General features: G+C 41.2%; 1 protein-coding gene across 5 annotated transcripts in view; it reads left to right on the top strand.

Moving 5' to 3' along the window:
• Window positions 1-22344, top strand: part of BBS9 (Bardet-Biedl syndrome 9) — a 222502-nt gene that overhangs the window by 16314 nt on the left and 183844 nt on the right. For all 5 annotated transcript variants that reach the window (XM_083468777.1, XM_083468776.1, XM_083468774.1 and 2 more), the window contains 6 exons: window positions 336-510; window positions 2064-2145; window positions 3513-3693; window positions 4947-5076; window positions 17090-17271; window positions 20340-20416. In XM_083468777.1, coding sequence (XP_083324903.1) covers window positions 336-510; window positions 2064-2145; window positions 3513-3693; window positions 4947-5076; window positions 17090-17271; window positions 20340-20416 — 827 coding nt within the window. The remainder of the gene's footprint in view (window positions 1-335; window positions 511-2063; window positions 2146-3512; window positions 3694-4946; window positions 5077-17089; window positions 17272-20339; window positions 20417-22344) is intronic.

Consider the following 22344-nt stretch of genomic DNA (forward strand, 5'->3'; position numbering starts at 1 on the left):
ACTGTATTAAGAACCTAAGCAACATAAAATTTTACACTTCATAAGAAACAGTAAGAAACTTGGGGAACAGCACAGGGCAAGACATTCAAGAGGACTTTTTTTGTTATAATGTGGGACTCCTTGCCCTAGGAACTTCATTTGCCTCTTGTGCTGGAAAAATATTGGTAAATAAATTTAATAATTTTGCAGTAGTCGGTTGTGTTCAGTTACATACCCTTCAAAGGATGTACAAGTGATTCTGTAGTGTGTGTTCAGGAAATATGCATGTACATTCAATTTTAAGCCTATTTTCCTGCAAAATGGAAGACCTTATACACTGCTTCCTTTTTATTTAGGTCGCGACTTGATCTGTATACAGTCTGTGGATGGAATGCTTATGTTATTTGAACAAGAAAGCTATTCATTTGGCCGTTTTCTACCTGGTTTTCTCCTTCCTGGTCCGCTGACATATAGCTCTCGAACAGATTCCTTCATTACTGTCTCTTCCTGCCGGCAAGTTGAGAGTTACAAGTACGTAGAGATGTCAGACATGTAACATTTTATTTTGTATTTGTTGCCCTTTACTGTTTACTTACATCAAAATGCTCAAGTATTAGGGAGGATGCATCTGAAACAAAAAACACTGTACTGATTTAATGGTCTGCTCAGGTAGGCAACTCGTTTTGGCAGTGATTACATCTAGGTATCCTAGAAATTCCAGCAGCAGTGAGTACTAAAAAAAGTACACAAACACCTCATTTTCACTCCTATCCCCAAATGTCCAAGAGCTGCTTTAGATGTTTTCTGCACATAACCATGGGGTTCGATCCAGTCATAGTCATGCTCAGACTAATGTTCCATTGATTCCATTGGGTCTATTCTGAGCATGACTGACTGGATCCAACCCATAGTGTAGGGGGAAATGAGTAAACAGGTTTGTTTGCACATGTTTGTTTGTTTAAAATATTTATAGTCTGCCTTTCCATACAGCACTTCTCCAATATCAACAATAGAAAACATTTAAAACCTTTACCGTCCCTAAGATAAAAGCAAGTAAACATACCCACCCAGCCAATTAAAAAACTTTCTTTTGCACGTGCAATGTATTTGTTGAAAAGAATATGTTTGGCTGGAAATCAAATAAAAGTCAGTATTCTCATTAAAGATGTAAATATGTAAAAATATATACAGTGGTGCCTCGCAAGATGAAAAGAATCCGTTCTGTGATTCTCTTCATCTAGCGGTTTTTTCGTCTTGCGAAGCAAGCCCATTGACGGATTAGCGGATTAGCGCTATTAGCGGCTTTTAGCGGCTTATCGGATCAGCTGATAAGCGGCTTAGCGGCTTAGAAAAAGGGGGGGAGGAAAAACCCCCCGCAGGAACTCGCAAGACATTTTCGTCTTGCGAAGCAAGCCCATAGGAGATTCGTTTTGCAAAGCACCTAAAAACGGCAAACTCTTTCGTCTAGCGAGTTTTCCGTCTTGCGAGGCATTCGTCTTGCGGGGCACCACTGTATTTGCAGCTGTAACTCTGTGTCAATAGAAGACACAACTCATGTACTCATTGAATGCCCTTTTTATAATGATCTTAGAAACAACTACATCCACCCATTGTTAAGCATGCAGAAGGGAAGGCTCTCTCTTGTAAAGACCTGTTTTCTATTGTTCTGATGTAGAGAAGTATATCTCCTATAGAACACCCAAATTTCTTATTAAGGATCTACAGATTCGTGTAACAAAATTTAAAGGCGCTATGGGAAATGATTTAGCATCTAAAGGTTGGGGAATAGAATTGTAAACCACTATTAGTAGCAGTATTGTTGTTGTTATTATTTTTATGTGTGTAATGGCTGTTTGCTAAAACGCAGTAAACTGAATTGATTGATTATGAGGGCTATCCAGGCAAGACACATTTTAAATTATTTGTTAAGAGTCAAACTTGCAAATGCAGTTATTCCATCTCATAAGAAAAAGGATGGGAGTCTTGAAAATAGGTTTAAATCAGGTTTTTTATGCACTCTGAAGTAATTTCCCAATATGAAAGTATTAAAAACTTTTAAGAGATACTGTTTGTTTTTTCAATAGGTACCAAGTGCTTGCATTTGCAAAAGACGCTGAGACCCAAGAAAACGAGCAACAAAAGCGTGGCTCAGGAAAAAGGCTCGTGGTAAATTTGCTGCTTCTTATGGATAATCAGTGATGCTCCGTAGATACTAAAGGATTTAAAATATTAACTTACAGTTGTGAAGAATTCAGCTCTATTAATGGACTTATGTTGATACTGTCCCCAGCCCAGCAATGATGTTTGTGTTTGATTTTCCTGAAAAAAGAAAATCACATAAGGAAACTGGGGGCAAGAGAGCAGCTAAGTTTTGAGATGCTGAAAGCATTTAAAATGTAGCTTTTATTGAATCACTGTTGCTGTTGTTATGGGGAAAGGAAGCAAACGCCCCACTTCACATTATTTATACCAGGGGCACTATCTTCTTTGATTTGTACCAATGGGATGCATGCTATACAGCACTTTATTATTTTCCTCCTGGCATGATGGAGTGTTGCCTTTTTTGAACTGAATGGTATTGATGGCAACCAATAAAACAAAGAGAAATAAAACAATACAAATCACAAAATGAACTGATGTTACATAGTCAAGATACTAACTCCTGGGTTTCCACGGCAGATTATGACACCCTGTACTTAAGTCTCTTTACAATTGTATTCCATTTATAACTTCCATTGTAACAAAGCTAGCTATGTATGGGTAGTATCCAGACTAAGTTAGTTGCACTTCGTTGCAAATTATTTAAATGGGAACCAACAGTGCAGATCTACTTTCTCCTTGGAAGTACCGTATTTTTCGCTCTATAAGACACACATTTCCCCCTCCAAAAATTAAGGGGAAATGTGTGTGCGTCTTACGGAGCGAATGCAGGCTCCTTGGCTTCAGCGAAAGCAACGCGAAGCCTCCGAAACACAGAGGGAGCACTCCCACCGCGCTCCGGAGGCTTGGGGTTCCTTTCGCTGAAGCCAGGAGAGTCTTGCTCTCCAGGCTTCAGCGAAAGGAACCCGAGGATATCTGGAGAGTGAGAGGGGTCGGTGCGCACCAACCCCTCTCGCTCTCCAGATAGCCTCCTGAAGCCTCCGGAGCGCAGCGGGAGTTCCTTTCGCTGAAGGGTAGGTGCCCCTTCAGCTAAGGCACAGTGCCCCTTCAGCTAAGCGGGAGGAGAAATGGAAGGGGCTCCATTTCTGCTGCCGCTTCGCTGAAGGGGCGCTGTGCAGAGAGGGGAAGAATTTTTTTCTTCCTTTTCTCCCCCTCTAAAACAAGGTGCGTCCTATAGAGGGAAAAATACGGTAAGTCCTGTTGAATTTAATGGGACATGCTGCCAGGTAAATTGGGTTAGGATTGTAGCCTAGGTTGTTACATTTTAAAAACAAACAAATATGTCCCATTGATTTCAGTGAGATATTTAACTAGTTTAGTCTGAGCCATCCTTGTGATATGATTAAAGTACATTGATTTTATTTTTTCTTTAGGTGGACTGGGTTTTAAACATTGGAGAACAAGCGTTGGATATATGTGTTGTTTCTGTCAACCAACTTGTTTCCAGTGTGTTTGTTCTTGGGGAAAGAAACTTCTTTTGCCTTAAGGATAACGGACAAATTCGATTCATTAAAAAGCTTGACCACAGCCCAAGTTGCTTTCTTCCATATTCAGGTTTGTAAATAGAAATTTGGAAGCAGAAATTGTGGCTTGGTATAAGCAATTTTGGACTATACTACCTGAACAGTTTAACATCCAACCTAAAGTAGATATTTATAAATGTTATTTGCTCATAATTCTGTCTCTGATTTACCAACAAAACATTAAGTGATCAGGTATTTAGCTCATTATATTCGTTAGCAACAGATTAATACTGTTTTGAACTTCATAATTAGGATTCATCTGATATTTCACCAAATGCAGTAGGTGACTAAAATGAAATACAGGCACACTTATGCATGACAGCATATACGTCTGGCACCGGGAAATAATTAAATAAATAGACTTATACCAGGAAATGGCGCCAGAGAGTTGGAGAGTCCTCATGACTTGCAAGGAGATGTTTCCTGGAGCCCAAAAAGGACTTCAGTGAGGGCAGAGGAAGCCCCACAGAGACCTGAGATGGAGTGGGGCTTTGTTTAGGCTGCCTAGCCTCCTTGCCTAACAGCTAATGTGTTGTGGGGTAGTTCAACATCACCTTTCCTGCACGACCTCCAGCCTCCAGCCCATCTCTTAGCTTCAACTCTAGTTAAAGAGGGGGGGGGAGAGGGAGAGAGAGCGAGGGGGGGGGGAGGGAGCATTTAGGGATTTTTTAGAGGGTGTTCCCCACTTTACACAAATTCACAGGCACAGGCACACAGGAGCCTGGGATGTAGCCCCCACATATGTGTGTGGGGGGGACACCTGTACTGGAAGTATAATAGTTTAGTCAGGGCTAGTCTTACCATGCGGCAGGGTGAATTGATCTGCTTTATAAGTGACACCAAGAGGACCAAGGAAGATGAAGACTAGACTTGGTGTCTGAGCTGTGAAGGAAGTGTTGGCCTTAGTTGACAGCTGTCCACAATTGTTGGTGACTGAAATTTTCTATAATTTAGGTTGTTTCCATAATATTCCCAGAATTTTTTCTGTTATTTAAGCAAAATAATCATAAACTCTGTATACCTTTTTGTACTTGTAATTAGTTGAAATTGGTTATTTCCAGGGTACAGTGTGGGGTTAGATAGATAGATAGATAGATAGAGTATTATATTATGAGCCCGGCCTTGGCTGGGGAGGGCGGGGTATAAATAAAAATAAAAATTATTATTATTATTATTATTATTATTATTATTATTATTATTATGCCTCATGAAGGGAGAAATGGTATAAGCTTAAAGCAATTTGAGTGACAGATTGGTTCTAAACTCTTTGCATATATATTGTAGTGTCTGGAGCCGTAGTTAACACTCTAATTGGAAACCACAGTAGCATTCTACACGTTTATCAAGATGTGACTCTAAAGTGGGCAGCTCAGCTTCCCCACATTCCTGTGGCAGTAAGAGTGGGAAAATTACTGTAAGTACTAATGGCATAATTTTAGCTTAAGTTGTTTTTTTCATTCTTTTTCTGGAATACACTTTGATTCTAATTTTGTTGCTCTTGACCAGCTGTAAGCAACAGTGCTGCTTCTGGAATTTTGAAAAAAAATATTAATTATTTGTATGTTTTAAATTAATACAACTGAACTTTAAAAAGCAAAGGTAAAGCCAAAAAATTGAAAGCTGTAATTAAGGAGTTGGGAAAAACGCAACCCTGTTAACTGGGCACAATCCTGACATAGATTGGCAGCAAGCAATGGGGTCGTATCCCCTCTCCTACAGCCATTCTTCATAATGAACGGAGCAGGTAGCGCTTTAGTCAAAACCACTGAGCCTCTTGGGCTTGCTGATCGGAAGGTTGGCAGTTTGAATCCCCAAGATGGGGTGAAACCCCGTTGCTCTGACCCAGCTTCTGCCAGCCTAGCAGTTCGAAAGCACACCAGTGCAATTAGATAAATAGGTACCACTGCAACGGGAAGGTAAACAGCATTTTCGTGCGCTCTGGTTTCCATCACTGTGTTCCGTTGCACCAGAAGCGGTTTAGTCCTGCTGGCCACATGACTCAGAAAGCTGTCTGTCGTCAAAGGTCAGCTCCCTTGGCCTGAAAGCAAGATGAGTGCTGCAACCCCATAGTCGCCTTTGACCGTACTTAACCATCCAGGGGTCCTATACCTTTTTTTTTTTTAACCATAATGAAGAGTGGAAGGATATGTCATTGCTGACATTGACCACAGCAAAGGCTTACCAAGTTGCCTTTGGGAAAAAGAAATATAAAATAAATGTCTATACTGAGGTCCAGTGCGTTCTAATTCTCTATTCCTGTGGCAGATTTAGCAGTGATATTACAATGTGAGAGGTTTGTCTGGGTCTCATGGTGTAGGCATGTGAGTGTTGTTGGCTGAGGATGCAAGGCTTGCAGAGCACTCAGATTGTGATTTGAAGGTGTGTTAGAATAAGAAGGTTGAGTACTACATATTGGTTTAGAATATGTGTTTGATTGATGTGATTAAACTCTCTAGTTGGTTTTCATTTGTAATATTTTACTTCGTGATGTTTAGAGGCTATTTTGTAACTTGTTTGCTGTGACTTTTCCTTGTATTTTTGTAGCTGATTTTTATGCTTGTTTTATACTAAAGTTGATGCTCTATTAGTTGTGTTTCATATAATAGAAATTCTGATAATTTTTATATTTGTGGTTGAAGATGCCTATGTTTTGTTTACATATAAGTGGGGTATAAATTCTCCAAATAACACAACAATTTACATAATTATTAAGCTTATTGGACAGATTTGTTTGATTTGTTGTAAACTGTTAGGTTTTCCTCAAGTAAGCCTTACTGAGTTTAGTGGGATTTAGGTTTAGGATTGCAATCTACGTTAAATTTTCTTCTAGGTTAAGGTAAATTCTCTTGTATGCCGACAATTTAGATTCCTGATTTATTGCTTGTTTTTGAAAGCATTGCTTTTTGGAATGGAAGAAATATTTATTGGGAATGTTTTCATTAACCCCAAGGCTTAACTTAGAATTTCAGAAGGGTTCGGTGGTGGAACTAACTTTGGAATATGCCTACGAGTTGGGGTGAATAGACTTAGTCAAGTCATAGAAATAGTTAAGATATCTCTAGTTATTATCTTTTTTTGCTGGGGGGGGGAGTTGACATCTAGGAAGAACTCACCTGTCAATTCTGTTCTTATCAAATATTGTAGGTATATTACTCATTAGTGAAAGCTCTGTAGTTGCCCTTCATGGGAGAGAGGTTCTGCTGAAAAATGTTAAACAAAACTACAGACCCAAGTGTATCTTCAGAACAAATCCAGTGCTTTTTATTATAAGGAGATGACAGGTATGGACAAGTTAGTGAAAGTACATTATTTCACTTTTGAGAATATTATTTTACTGAGTAATGAAATAGCCTACTTCCTGCAGTTCCTGCAGAATAATTTTGAAACAATTTATTTTGGTAGAAATACTGTTAAATCTATGGAACATATAAAGAAACGTCCATTTGATCCAGTGCTCTGTGCACAAAGCAGCTCAGGTTGCTTGTGAGGAGCTCTTTTTTAAAAAGTTAAAATCCTTCTGTTTGGGTCTGAATCCACATCCATCTTCCAAACAGGGAATTGCTTGGATTTTAGCTTTTAAACAGGACTCTGCACCAACAGCCCTGGCTGGTGAATTGGAGGGAGGAACTGCATGCTTCAAACTGCCCAATGTTTCCCATCCAACTGGCAATATTTTATTTATTTATTATTGATTTTATGTTCCACCTTTTCTCCCAAAGGAGTCCAGGGCAGCCAACAAGAAGTGATAAAACAATAAAAAAACCCACATTTAAAACATCTTTAAAACAATTCCAATGCAAGTGCAGACTGGGAAATATCTAAAAAAAACTAGTTGAAAGAGGAAAGTCTTTAGTTTAGTAGGTGCTGAAAAGGCATCAGAGGCAGTGCTTGTCACCTATTGAAGGGAAAGGTTCCACAACAATAAAGATCTGATTCATGAAGGTGATGGTGGTGGTAGTAGTGGTAGTAGTAGTAGTAGAAATGATGATGATGTAAGCACCAGCATTTTCAAACAGTGCTGAGAAACAGATTGGCAGCCAGTGAAAATATTTCAGAACTAAGTTATGCTCCTAACAAGCAGCAGCATTCAGGCTGTCCTCAAAGGTAGCCTCATGTATAATGCACTGCAGTAGTCTAGACAGGAGTTAATTGCTACGTAAGCTGATGAACAATTGTTTGCATGGTGGTTTAGTGTGGCGCTGTGGTCTAAACCACTGAGCCTTGGGATTGCCTATCAGAAGGTCAGCGGTTCGAATCCCCGTGGCAGGAGGAGCTCCCGTTGCTCGGTCCCAGCTCCTACCAACCTAGCAGTTCAAAAGCACGCCCCCAAAAGTGCAAGTAGATAAATAGGTACCACTCCAGCGGGAAAGTAAATGGCGTTTCTGTGTGCTGCTCTGGTTTTGGTGTTCCGTTGCGCCAGAAGCGGCTTAGTCATGCTGGCCGCATGACCCAGAAAAACTGCGGACAAATGCCAGCTCCCTCGGCCAGTAAAGCAAGATGAGCGCCACAACCCCAGAGTCGTCTGCAACTGGATTTAACTGTCAGGGGTCCTTTACCTTTTTTACCTTTTAAGTGTAATAGGAAGTTTAAACAATATGCTAAGCTGTTGGGGTTTTTTTGCTGGAAACATTCTCTGTAGTTTAGCATAGCCAACAGCAGACAAACATGAATGTTGAAGCTAATATAATAAGTGAAATGTGAAGAAATGTGAACTTGTGGGTGGAGTTATAAAGAAAACCACTGCACATACAGTCTTCATCATCATCCAGATGTAGAAAAATACTTTGGTCTTCATTCCAGCCCATCTGTTACTCCTTCTTACAAGGTGACATCACCACAACCGTTAAAGCATCATCATATAAAAATAGAAAAACTCCCATATTAAAAAAATGGGAATACCTAATACTTATTGCAGTATTTTATAGAAGAAAGATGGCAGGATTCAAAGTTTCTTTTTCTCAACAGTGCTGGTTTAACAGAAGTTCTGCCAGTTATGGCACACAGTGAGAACTGGATGACTTTATGCATTTAATGTTTTCAGTATAACAGAATGTGAAAAGTTTAAACTGAATGGTTTCTTTTAACAATTCCAATTTAAATCTTAAGTCCGTGTTGAGGTTTTGCTGAACAGAGTACATTATACTTAAGTAGCACAACTCTGTAGCTGCATATGATCAGATATATGTTATTTTTAAAAGACTTTTGACTAGATTATTGTACTTTCTTAATAAAAAAGGCTATATGCAAGATCACACAAGATTTGTGAAGATTATCATGGAAATATAACACAGAATACCTTTACTTTCTCTTCTTTTTATTTTGGTCAGACACTGATGATACAAAGTTAAAATCATAGAATCATAGAATTGTAGAGTTGGAAAAGAACCCAGTGGTCATCTAGTCCAACCCCCTGCAGTGCAGGAATCTAGGTTACCCTCATTGCTTAACTCTTCCGTTTTTTTCTGTTGTGTGTGTGTTGACATCATATTCATATAATATAGCCTTTACTTATGATATAATGTAGCCTTTCCTTCCCAAGTAATTCTTGAAATCCTTCTGGGTTTCATTAACAGCACATGCTGGCATTTGCCTACTCTTGAGTAAGTCCCATTGTGTTCTAGGGGGCTTACTTCAACTCAAGTGGGTACAGGATTGCAGCCTAAGACACATTACATCATGTTGTCGTAAACTGATGTGAGATCTCTGAATATTTTTTTTCCTTTTTACAATTATTAAATTTTGCTTCCTTAGCTTTCTACATCATCTCTCTGATGAAAGTCAGTATGTATTTATTTAAAAGGGAGCAGGGAAGCAGCAAATCTGCACTGGGTTGCTGTTTTTAGGCAAGGAATCAAGATTCCTTTTGGACAGCCTGAAATGACCTCCTTCTGGGTAACAACCTACTGATAAGTATGGCCAGAGGTCCAACAGGTGGGCATATCTGAAAGAGCCACATATAGAAAAGGCAGCGGAAAGGGGAGAGTGAAAACAAAGGAGCTCTGACTCCCCGTGGTCAGGGAAAGAGTCTTGGAGGAGAGTAACTGGGCCATCATAACTGCCTTTCTTCTAGCCTGTGGGACTCTAGCCTTGCCCCACATCTGACAATGTGTTCTCAAGGAATAACTGTTTGCTGGAGAAAGTTATGGGACAGTTGTCACATCTGATCAACTTTGCTAGTGGTTTGTTATATTGTATTCTTGAAAGCTGCTTTAAATATTATTTAAAAACAGTATATAAATTATAAACTAAATTAAAATTTGACTTCCAGGTGGATGAGCTTTGCAACAGCCATCCAATGTGCCTTAGCTTCTGAACTCATAATTGGAATATGATGAGGTGCATGGGAGCTAGAGTAATATTTTTGTACCTTGTAAGCTTTCTACTTTGTTTTTCAGCCTCTTGTTTCTTACCCCAAACCTTTGCAACAGGGAGAACCATGTTTTAATATATGATATAGGGACATATGGCTGGGTTTCTTGATTTCTTTTGGGGAAAATTTAGTTGGGTTGCCTTCAAAACTTTATCCTTTCCTTGAATAGCATATGTATAAGTTATTCAGAGCAGTGGAACGTACATGTGTATATAGCAAATAAACTATGTATATGATATGGTATTATCTTAAAGCAGCAGGAATGGAAAGATGAGGTACTAGCAAAATGTTTCTAAATTTAGAGAAATATACATTTTAAATTGTATTTGGTGCATATGGTTCTAATTTAACAAATCTCTTCTCTTAGCCACTAATTAAATTTTGTAATAAGACTCAATATCATTTTCATGACCTGGAAAGTACAGTCCATGAAGCACTCCTTTCAAACCCACCTATTAATGCCTATGGGTCATTCACAGGAGGAGTACTTTGGTGAATTGCACCCCTGGTTTAAATTGTACTACAGTTTAAGAATTAATGGAAAGTATTACATATTATGTGTAGGTATATTGTAGTTCTAGAATTTCATCTTATGTAGACAATCTAGCTATAATTTTGACCTTGTAAAAAGGTTTGACACCCATTTAATTTAACACAGCAGGCACCCCATAAGCACAAATTAATTTTTTTGGCTTTCTTTTGGTTCAGTCAATATAATAAAAACTTTTTACTATATATTATGGTGCCGTCACCAGCGGGTGGCAGTGGTAACTAAAAGTTGCTGACCTGCTTTTGGGAAGATTTTTCTTATTGTTCCAATGTGACAAAAAAGTTTAATGAGCTGCCTTCATATAAGTTTCGGTAGAGTCATTTTTAACATTCATTAATTAGCTGTCTATCTTCATGTTTCAGACGTCTTTAAAAAAATAAAAGTGCAACACTTATATTATAATAGGATGATACTAGTCCGTCTCTGAAAGTTTTAGCTTGAAAACAGCTATTTTGTTGTTAAATAGTTTTTATTAATTGTCAAAAAACGGTTATACAGGATTCTGCAAAATTCAGGAGCTGATAGCAATATACATAGTCCATATATAATAATAGATCACCCTTGAGCAAATATAGACATAAAATAAAGCCAAAATAAATAAACCACAGGTATATGAATGCATGGCAGGTAGCAACTAGAACAATTTATAGCATAGACAGAGGGGTTAAACAAGACAAAGTTATAAAACACAAACCCTATTATACCAAGGGAAAGTAATTAAAGTATTCAATTGTCCTGAGTCGCTCTATCAGCCATATTCATTCATAGGCCAAGATGGGTCCTCAGCCATATTCCTCCTTGCTTAAAAATAAAAGAAAGTCAGACCAAAATAGGTATGAAATCATTCTTCCAACAAGACAATATCCTACACTTTAGTGTACCATGTAGTAAGATTGGCCCCATCTAAATTTGTCCAAAACTGTGCAATGGTCATTCTAGCTGCCATATGTAGGTGTGCAATCAAAGTTATCTAAGGAGCAACTTTATTGTTCCATAGACCCCAATCTCTGAGCAGCGAGAGACTCTAGTGGTTCCTGCACTTACCCAGAGTTTGGGTTTGTTAGTATGAACATCAATGCAGACTGTGGTGACTTTAGGATACATGGTGTTATTTTCACATACTGTATATGGTTTTATTTTCACTCTGTCAGAAAAGCGACTAACCAGTACATGAATTTTAATATAATAATAAATGACTACAACTAGGATCATAGTTTGAGGCACTCATTTGCACTGAGAGGTATACACCCATGAGAAATATATCCTGAAAGTCAGAGCCAGCACAGCCATTAGGTGGGGTGAGTCCATTGCCTCAGGCGGCAGAAGCCCTGTGGTGGCGCCCCTGTGGATGCTTCACCATCTTCACTGCCTGTGAAGAAATTGCACTGATATTGGCACTGATTTGGGGTGAAATCATGGCAGTTTATGATGAGAGCTCATTGAAATCACACAAGATATTGTGGAGTGTGAGAGGTCTCTCCCCAAATTGGTGTGATGTTGCCCCAAATCAGTACCGCTGCTGGTGCTGCTCTTCCAGCAGTGGCAGAGGTGGCGGGGTGGGTAGTGCAGGTGTTAGTGGGGTAGGTTGAAATGGGATGTGCTATCCCTGGTGGTTTAATTTGTCTGGAGGATGAATGGTGCTTTGGCCAAGGACCTCTGTGTCTGAAAAAGTTAAGAAAAACTTGACCAAGCTGTCATGGACTAAAAAAGCACTGAACATTTTTGTCCAGTCAAAGGCGACTATGGGGTTGCGGCACTCATCTTGCTTTCAGGCCTAGGGAGCCGGCGTTTGTCCACAGACAGCTTTCTGGGTCATGTGGCCAGCATGACTAAACCGCTTCTGGTGCAATGGAACACCGTGACGCAAACCAGAGTGCGTGGAAATACCGTTTACCTTCCCGCTGCAGCGGGACCTACTTATCTACTGGCACTGGTGTGCTTTCAAACTACTAGGTTGGCAGGAACTGGGACAGAGCAACGGGACCTCGTGGGAATTCGAACTGCTGACCTTCTGATCAGTAAGGCCAAGAGGCTCAGTGGTTTAGACCACAGCGCCACCCACGTCCCTTTTTTATTGGAAGGCTGTTGAGAGGGAGAGAGAAATTACTTTTATATTTAAAAAAATTCTCAGTTTTTGACGCCTGTTTTGTTGCATACATTGTTCTCACTTCATAAGCGATGTTAGCTATTGTGCACGGTTTGTATTTTTGACTGTCACCATCCAGAAAAAATACTGAAGAATTCAGACTTTCTGATAATGTAGATCATGAATGTTTCAGATTATAACCTACTTCCATGGAAGTCAGTGCAGAAACCAGGTGGTGAAGACAGTCAGACATGCTCAGAATCTTCATTACACTGAGTGAAGTAATAAGAACTGCAACAATAACACCAGAGAAAACATTATTCACACTTTCTAATTGGATATATTATTAATATTGCAGGATTCATTAGCGTGGTCATTCTTTAAAGATAAAAGGGATGTTTGCTGTTAAATGGGAATACTTTTCTAAAGTATAAAATAGTACATGGTAGAGTAAAAATGGTTTTTAAAAAATCAAACAGGCAGCCAGGTAATTTATAGATCCAAGGCTTTATTAATCCATCTGGAATGATTACTGTTTTATTGTATGACAAAAAGTATGCAAAGCACTTGGATTTGTTAAACTGCTATGTTTTGAGCAATTTGTTTTGCAAAAGAAACATGCAAAAAGCATATGCTATTATTTTTGTCCAAAATCCAGTAAAAGATAGATTTTCAAATTACTACCATATGTGTGGAGAATTTGCTTTGAACAGTAACTGTATTATGGGTACCAAAATAATTTGTTTCAATTGAGTTTCTTCAGTAATAAATAAATAAAGTCTTTTAGTTCTTACATTTATTTGGCTTCTTTTAAGATCTTTCAAAAATATTCTACCTCAACAATAAGTAATTGAAACTGTACTTTGTTTGAAATGTGTTACAGTAGTAATGTTCATAGCTATACAGACAATTACAGTAGCTGCAGGAAAATGGCTATAAAATTTATTTTAGATCCCTTTTATAATTGCAGCCCTGAAGCAACTTGCTCAGTTAATAGTACCGCTGACACTGTTCTGGGGCAAACCATTTGAGAACTGCAGCTTTGAGTTTGGTTAAACTAAGACCGTCTGGGGGTCAGGTGTTCCATAAGATAAATTAATACTTCATAATTCAATTGCTACCTTGCTTTTATATCAATGCAGTTATGAATGCATGGAAAAAATTACGGGGAAGAAAAATCTTTAAAGTTTTCATGGAGTCCTGTATGCTTAATTTTAAAATATAAAACACCATAGCTTTTAGGACCTGGAGGAAATGTACTTAAAAAAACCCCACTACAGTCCTGCATGTAGTTTGACTGCTTAAATGTCAGCAAAGTTAATGTAATTTAAATTTTCTTAAGTGTGTATAGGATTGCAGCATATCCAACCAGAGCAAAGGAAAATCATTGTATTTTACAACCCTTTGCTTAAACAGCCAATATTTCTTGAAAGCAGAGCAACCATAAAGGAACTATTGGCAGAAAGAATAGATTACCAAAAATAGGAATGTTTGAAGATTGCCTTTTTGGTCCAAGTCTTCAAAAGACTCTCAATGGGCTATTAAACTTGTATGGAGCATTTATGGACTTATTACCAAATCATGAGCACACAAATGTTTAGTATGCGCTATGCCAGTGTTGAATCACATAAACTCAACATAACGATTATGTTACCATAACGTTGCAGGTGAACATGCTAGTGCAAATGTTTAGGATACAGACAAGTTTGACTAATACAAACTAGATTTGTGTGTATCATATTTGCGGACTAGGGATCTAAATAAGTTAGAACCAAATGAATCATGCTCTGTGTTAAATCCTGAGAAAAGCAGCTTGGGGAAAGGGCAATTTTCAGAGCTGTAGGGTAGCGGGTGCTTATACTTCACCTATCAACCAGCTGTAACTTCCCTGTACTCCTAACTCCTTTCCCCTTTCATTAGGTTCTAGACTTAAATTTGTCTACACATAATGCAGCTGCTGTTGCTTGCTTCTTTGTGCTGTAGCAACCCACAGAAGGGTTTTGCTAACAGCAAAAAAGTTATAAGCATTTTACAAACTCATCTCATTGCTCATTTAAGTACAGTGGTGCCTCGCAAGACGAAATTAATTGGTTCCGCAAGTTTTTTCTTCTTGCGAGTTTTTCGTCTTGCGAAGAACGGTTTCCCATAGGAATGCATTGGAAATCAATTAATGCGTTCCTAGGGAAACCGCTTGCCAGGCTGGCGGTGTGGAGAAGGGCTTTTCTCCCCACCGCAAGCCTTCAGGACAGGTACGGGAACAGAGGGGAAGGGGCGCAGCGCTTCTTCTCTGTTCCCGGGGCTTGCGGTGGGAGGAGGGTTTTTCCTCCCCACCGCCAACATTCAGAACAGCATTCTGAATGTTGGCGGTGGGAAGGAAAACCCTCCTCCCACCCCAAGTCTTCAGGAAAGCCATCCGATGCCGGGCGGGGGGAGGAGGCTTCCCCCCCCCCCGCCCGGCATCGGAGCTTCGTTCTGATGCCGGGCGGGGGGAGGAGGCTTTCCCCCCCCCCCGCCCGGCATCGGAGCTTCGTTCTGATGCCGGGCGGGGGAAGGAGGCTTTCCCCCCCCACCTCCCGGCATCGGAGCTTCGTTCTGATGCCGGGCGGGGGAAGGAGGCTTTCCCCCCCCCCACCTCCCGGCATCGGAGCTCTTCGTTCTGATGCCGGGCGGGGGAAGGAGGCTTTCCCCCCCCACACCTCCCGGCATCGGAGCTCTTCGTTCTGATGCCGGGCGGGGGAAGGAGGCTCCCCCCCCCGCCCGGCATCGGAGCTTCGTTCTGATGCCGGGCGGGGGAAGGAGGCTTCCCCCCCCCACCTCCCGGCATCGGAGCTTCGTTCTGATGCCGGGCGGGGGAAGGAGGCTTTCCCCCCCCCACCTCCCGGCATCGGAGCTTCGTTCTGATGCCGGGCGGGGGAAGGAGGCTTTCCCCCCCCACCTCCCGGCATCGGAGCTTCGTTCTGATGCCGGGCGGGGGAAGGAGGCTTTTCCCCCCCCACCTCCCGGCATCGGAGCTTCGTTCTGATGCCGGGCGGGGGAAGGAGGCTTTCCCCCCCCACCTCCCGGCATCGGAGCTTCGTTCTGATGCCGGGCGGGGGAAGGAGGCTTTCCCCCCCCCCCACCTCCCGGCATCGGAGCTTCGTTCTGATGCCGGGCGGGGGAAGGAGGCTTTCCCCCCCCCACCTCCCGGCATCGGAGCTTCGTTCTGATGCCGGGCGGGGGAAGGAGGCTTTCCCCCCCCCCACCTCCCGGCATCGGAGCTTCGTTCTGATGCCGGGCGGGGGAAGGAGGCTTTCCCCCCCCCACCTCCCGGCATCGGAGCTTCGTTCTGATGCCGGGCGGGGGAAGGAGGCTCCCCCCCCCCACCTCCCGGCATCGGAGCTTCGTTCTGATGCCGGGCGGGGGGGGGGAGGAGGTCCGAGAACAGTGGGGAAGACGCGCTGCGCTTCCCCGCTGTCCCGGAGATTTTCCTATGGGCTGTCGTCTTGCGAAGCAAGCCCATAGGGAAATTCGTTTTGCGAAGCGCCTCCAAAACGGAAAACCCTTTCGTCTAGCGGGTTTTCCGTCTTGCGAGGCGTTCGTCTTGCGGGGTACCACTGTAGGCTTCTTTTTAAAACAGATTTGGGAGTGTAAATACTAAAATTCTTTGTTGCTAGAGGTATTTTAGCAGTTTCTTAATTACATGTCTTGTTCACAACAAACTTCTGGTGACATGATTGAGGTAGGTAGCCGTGTTGGTCTAACGCAGTCGAAATATATATATAAAAATAAAAAAATTGTCCAGAGACCACCTTGGAGACCACCTCAAGCATGCAAATGAAAGCTTATACCAAGAACAAACTTAGCTGGTCTCTAAGGTACGATTGTGGGCTTGCCGATCAGAAGGTCGGCGGTTCGAATCCCCATGATGGGGCGAGCTCCTGTTGCTCAGGCCCTGATCCTGCCATCCTAGCAGTTTGAAAGCACGTCAAAGTGCAAGTAGATAAATAGGTACCGCTCCGGCAGGTAGGTAAACGGTGTTTCTGTGCGCTAGTCTGGTTCGCCAGAAGTGGCTTAGTCATGCTGGCCACATGACCCAGAAGCTGTACGCCGGCTCCCTCGGCCAATAAAGCGAGATGAGCGCCACAACCCCAGAGTCGGCCACGACTGGACCTAATGGTCAGGGGTCCCTTTACCTTTACCTTTAAGGTGCTACTGGACAATTCGGGTGACATGAAACATGATGGTGGTACTTTGATTATTACAAGTGATCTGATTTCACCAGCCACACAAACTCAGTAGAAATAGATTTGCCCCCCAAAATGTACTAATAGTTCCTGTGAAAAAAATATGTTTGGAAGCATTTTTAATAGCAAAGGACATTTCATTGGCATTCTGTGCTGTTTCAGTATGATGCTGTTCAGCTTTCCCCCCTTTTTATGTAGAGATTTGAAAGGTGTGATAGTCACACTGAGTGATAGCGGTGATCTGCAATGCTCCTACCTTGGTACAGATCCATCTTTATTTCAAGCTCCAAAAGTTGAGGCTCGGGATATAAACTATGAAGAATATGATGCAGAAATGAATAAACTTCAGAAAATCATTAAAGAAGCCAGAAAAATCAAAGGTATGGTTCCCCCCCCTTTTTATTGAAATTATATCAGTTGTGGTTGGTTGGCTGTCCATTAAAATCTAACTAGGATTTATCTTTAATTTGTATTTAATGAAGTAGCTATGCAAATAAACAAATTTTTCACTATGATTTTAATTCTCCTCCCACCAATAGTAAAATATCTATGTAGTAGTAGTAACGGGTTATGCCATTTCCCCTAAAAAAAGTTTGCTATAACAATTCTGGCAACAGATTTACAATGAAGGAATAACTCACCTAGAAAAAATACCTCTGGTTCTTCCATGTTTGTTGTGTTTTTAACATATGTAAATGAATGTTAATTGTAAGCCATCTTGGTAATCCAGGTATTTCCTGAAAGGCAGAATATAAATAACTGGAAAAATATATAATTTATATAGACACTTAGAAAAATGTCCATAGTGTCCCAGGAAGAGTGAAGGTGTTCACCAATGATGTTTTTTTCCTGGAGCTCTTCCTGGAAGAAGCCTCTTCATAAAAAAGAGGCTGCTGTGACAGGAATGGGCAAGGAATGGGGAGAACTGGAGCTGAGAAACAGAAAGAGTCCAAACCTAAGTTGACCGAGGAACATAAAGCGCCAGAAATGAAGCAGAGTGGGAGCATCTGTAGCTTCACAAGGGATCTGGCCACTCACCTTCCCCTTTCCTTCCTTCATTTTCTGTTCTGGTAGCAGAATAGCATTCAATACTTTTCCTCTTCTGAGTGCTCTCTTTCTTCTACATTCCCAATAAAGGCATTTGTTTTTTGAAAGCTATAACTGCACATGGTATGGCACTTCCTCCCCTGTGAGGTGTGTGTGTGTGAGAGAGAGATAAATTATGCATGCATGTTAATGTGGGGTAGCTACTTCCAATTTTTGCACACCCATTGCCGGCATGTGATCCTGGAAGGGAGGGCAACTACGCAGGGTGAATAAAGGGTTAAAATCAGGTTGCCATACATCTGAGAAAACCCCAACATGTCCTCTTTTGGGGGGGGGGGAGCATGCCCACCTGGGTGGATTTTTACACTTTAAAGAAAATGTCTGGGTTTTTTGGGAGGGGTGAGGTTGTTTTAGGGAGGCATGCGCATGCTCGGGAGGGCGCTGTGCCCCGGAAGCGCCACAGCGGAGCGAGGCTGTCACAGTGAAGGTTAGGTGGGAGCTGGGGTCCTTGCCTCCATTTGGACTGGCAGCGGCTCAGGCTCGGCGCGGCACCGGTGGCGCCCCCCCGCACACTGGCAGCGGCTTGGTTTGCCCTCTTTTTTGCTCTTCAAGATATGGCAACCCTAGTTAAAATGTACTTCAGGGGCCAAATAGACCTTGGAGGAGATGTGCTCTAGGTCATTGCCCCCCACCCTCCTGGCTGCATGGCAATGCACATGTTCAGCCCTTGATTCCCATCTGGGGAGCGGAGGCAGGGCTCTTAAAAAATAAAAAAGCCTCTCCTGTTCTGCTGTCACTTTACGTGGCTTTCCCAGTCTTTGCTGAGGTTTAAGAGGGACTTTGGCACATTACCTGCCGGTGGACCCCTTCCTACATACTCCCCTTTTCTCACCCTGGCCTACGTTTCTTACCTCATTGAGTTGTTTGTTTTTTAAGGTGCTGGTTTTGACCTTTAAAGCCCTTTGTGGCTTAGGGCCCTCATATTTACGGGACCACCTCTCCTGGTATGCCCCGCAGAGGACCTTACGGTCCATGAATAACCAAAGTTTAGAGGTCCTGGGCCCTAAGGAAGTCAGACTATCCTCCCCCAGGGCCAGGGCCTTCTCAGTGATGGCTCCGACCTGGTGGAATGCTCTGTCCCATGAGACCAGGGCCCTTCAGGATTTAACTTCGTTCCGCAGGGCCTGTAAGTCAGCTATTCTGCCTGGCTTTCAATTTGAATTTAGCCTGATCTTTTATTCCCCTTCTCTTCCCTCCCCCTCCCCTTTTTATGAAGATTATCCGCTCTGGGATCCCACAGCTAATTCTCCTCTGGTCTCCTCGCTGGACCAAATAGGACTAACTTAGCCATCTAGCCCTGGTGATCATCTAATGTTTATTGAATGGATTTCCCCCCTAAATTGATTTTTGAATTCTGAATTTTTTTTTAATACTGTTTTTTGTTGCATCAATTAAGTGTTTTAAATTTGTTGCTAGCCACCCAGAGCCCGGTTTTCTGAACTGGGAAGGGCGGGGTATAAATAATTTTTTTATTATTATTTTAAAACACCCCTACCTCCTTGTGAACCAGGCAGCTTCCCTCCTTTATTTTTAAACTTCTTATCACTTGACAACAGCAGAACACTGAGCCCTCATTGCTGCGGTCCTCTGGCTACCCTCTTGGTTTCCCCACAGCCCACTGGCCCAATGCACTGTGGGAGAATTATACACCATGTGGAAACCAAGATGGCAGACATAGAGCATCTGCTGGCAAGCAGCAAAATGTTTAAAATAGAGGGATTGGCTGTGAAGCGGTCTGAAATTTCAGCAGGTGAGAGGGAGGGGCTAAGAGTAGGTCTTGATGGCTACTGGGGCAAAAGTACTTTTCTCCCCTTCCATCTTTCATTTATTTTATTTTATTTCTTTCCCTTTAATTTACTATTTACTTTATGCCTCCTCTGTGTTGTTTTATATAATAATGTCTTGGGTATAAGGAGAGCAGAATAAGATAACTGTGAAGGAGAAGGTTGGCTTTGCAAGAGGGAGGCAGTTTGAAAGGAATCCTGTAGTTAAATTTTGATGAAAATTTTGAAAACATTCTGAAATAAAATGTTGTAAGTGAAGTTTATATGAATATGGGTCTTTGTTGCATTAACAAAGTGTGAGGACGCATATGTGAGTAGAAGCTGAACCTTTCAGATCAAGGTCAATAAAATAAATATGGAAAAGAACTTTACTATAAAAAAATAATAGTAACTTTGTTACTATTCGGTATCGCTCCCTTTGGGCAAGTATTCACCAGACTATAACTTGTGAATCTCCACATACGGGGTTTTATCCTAAGTTGAAACTTCAGCTCTAAGTCTCAATAACATGGTTATGAAATCACTGACTAAACTTCCTAGTTACCTGTTTTTTACAGACGTTGTGCCTAAAATGGAAAAAAATGAAGATTTTGCACTTCTTGTGACGGTCTCACCTGATCTTGATTCTGTGTCTGTACGTAACCTTCAAACTTACAAATATTCTTACAGAGATTTGTTTTTATAGAAATTGTATACTTTCAAACCTGATAGATAGTGCTTATAGCATGTTGTTAAACTAATGAACACTGAGCTTAAATTTAGAACAATGGCCAGGAGCCCTAAACCTACTAAGTGACTTGGTCATGCCCAGAGAGATTTTTAAGTAGATCCCCATGCCATATCAGTAACTGTTATAAGCAGTGTTATGTCCATAAAGGTCAATTAACATTATTATTATTATTATTATTATTATTATTATTATTATTATTATTATTACTATTATTATTATTATTAATTTATTTAAATGTTCACTTAGTTATAAAAGTGGCTTGCCCTACCTTTTTTGTTGTGTGTGTGTGTGTGTGTGTGTGTGCTATTTTGAGAAATGTAAAACCAAACCACCTGGTGCAAGAAACTAGTCCTTTTCTTGGTATCCTACCCAATATTAGTCATGATGTTATATGCTTAAATACAGTGGCTTTCTTAAGTGAGACTTTTTCTGTTCTCTAAAGTCTTATTCACTTTTAACACCAAGACAAGCTTGCTGATGCACAGAAAAAACACCCCATAGCTGCTTCACTCCTTCCTCTTTCCTGTTGCTGCTGCACGATTGGGAGTTAAGTCATGGTTTGGCTTAGTGTTATGTGCAAACCCGGGTTTCCGGTTTGTCTTGCTCCAAAGAAACCATGACCTGTAACCAAGGTTTGTTCTTGGTTTAGAATGCTTTTTATAATATAAAGGATCACTAACATTGAAGAAAAAAATCTGTAAATGTAGCATCTATATTGAACTTGCAGTCTTTAATACTGTGCCATCAAACATTTACCCAATAACTAATACTAATTGTACACATCCTTAATAATTAGACTTAATAGTAAATTATATAAGAAATTCATAACAGATCGTCAGAATGTTTTTATTGTACCTTATGCAAATATTGCCAATATCCATTGAATGTAGCCATAGCAAACCCCATAAGGATCATGTATATTTGATCTGCTCCTGTAGCACATTTGGGCCACTCAAGCCAGTGCAACATGCATCAGGATTCTGCTTTGTTAAATTACAATAAGCAGTAGGCAAGTCTTAATTTGAAAACGTTTGTACAGAGAAAATAAATTTTGAAATGAATTGTTAACTTATTCTTTTAGAAATCTTGCACTACTGTACAGCTACAGAAGGATGAATGAAATCCTGCTTTGGTTATGGCTGCGCTTCATTGCTATTGTTGGCATGGTGCTCAGTTGATGAATGATGACAGCCAAAACCACAGTAAAAAGAAACTGGCTCCCTATACTAAACTATGTTCATGCACCACCCATCACATGTTTATTTGGTGCTAGTTGCTGCTTGCTCCAGAAGCTCAACTCAGCTTCCTTTCCCCACCAAGAGCTGTCAATCAAATGTTAATCCACCACTGTTTGCCTCCAGCTGTAAATGAACATTGGCTATACTCAGGCATCATGGCAAACCATGGTTTGAGCTAACTATATTTTAGAACACAAAGACAAGCCCTGGTTTATAGCCACTTGTCTGCTTTCCTTTTTTGCTCTTTTTGCATTTGACTTCAAGTGATTTAACTGTGGCTTCTTAATTCAGATAGTACACCAAGCCATAGGTAAGCTTCCCTAACCATAGTCTGATATTAGTAGTAGATAGGTAGCCGTGTTGGTCTGCCATAGTCAAAATAAAAAAATTCCTTCCAGTAGCACCTTAAAGACCAACTAAGTTAGTTCTTGGTATGAGCTTTCGTGTGCATGCACACTTCTTCAGATACACTGAAACAGAAGTTGCCAGATCCTTCTATATAGTGAGAAGGTGGGGAGGGGTGTTACTCAGAAGGGTGGTGGGAATGGGAGATAGGCAGATAGCTGGGAGAGCCTGTTGACGACTCTTAACGAC

The sequence above is a fragment of the Podarcis liolepis genome (assembly GCF_965112155.1).
Source record: "Podarcis liolepis genome assembly, chromosome: 12".
NCBI classification, from domain to species: domain Eukaryota; kingdom Metazoa; phylum Chordata; class Lepidosauria; order Squamata; family Lacertidae; genus Podarcis; species Podarcis liolepis.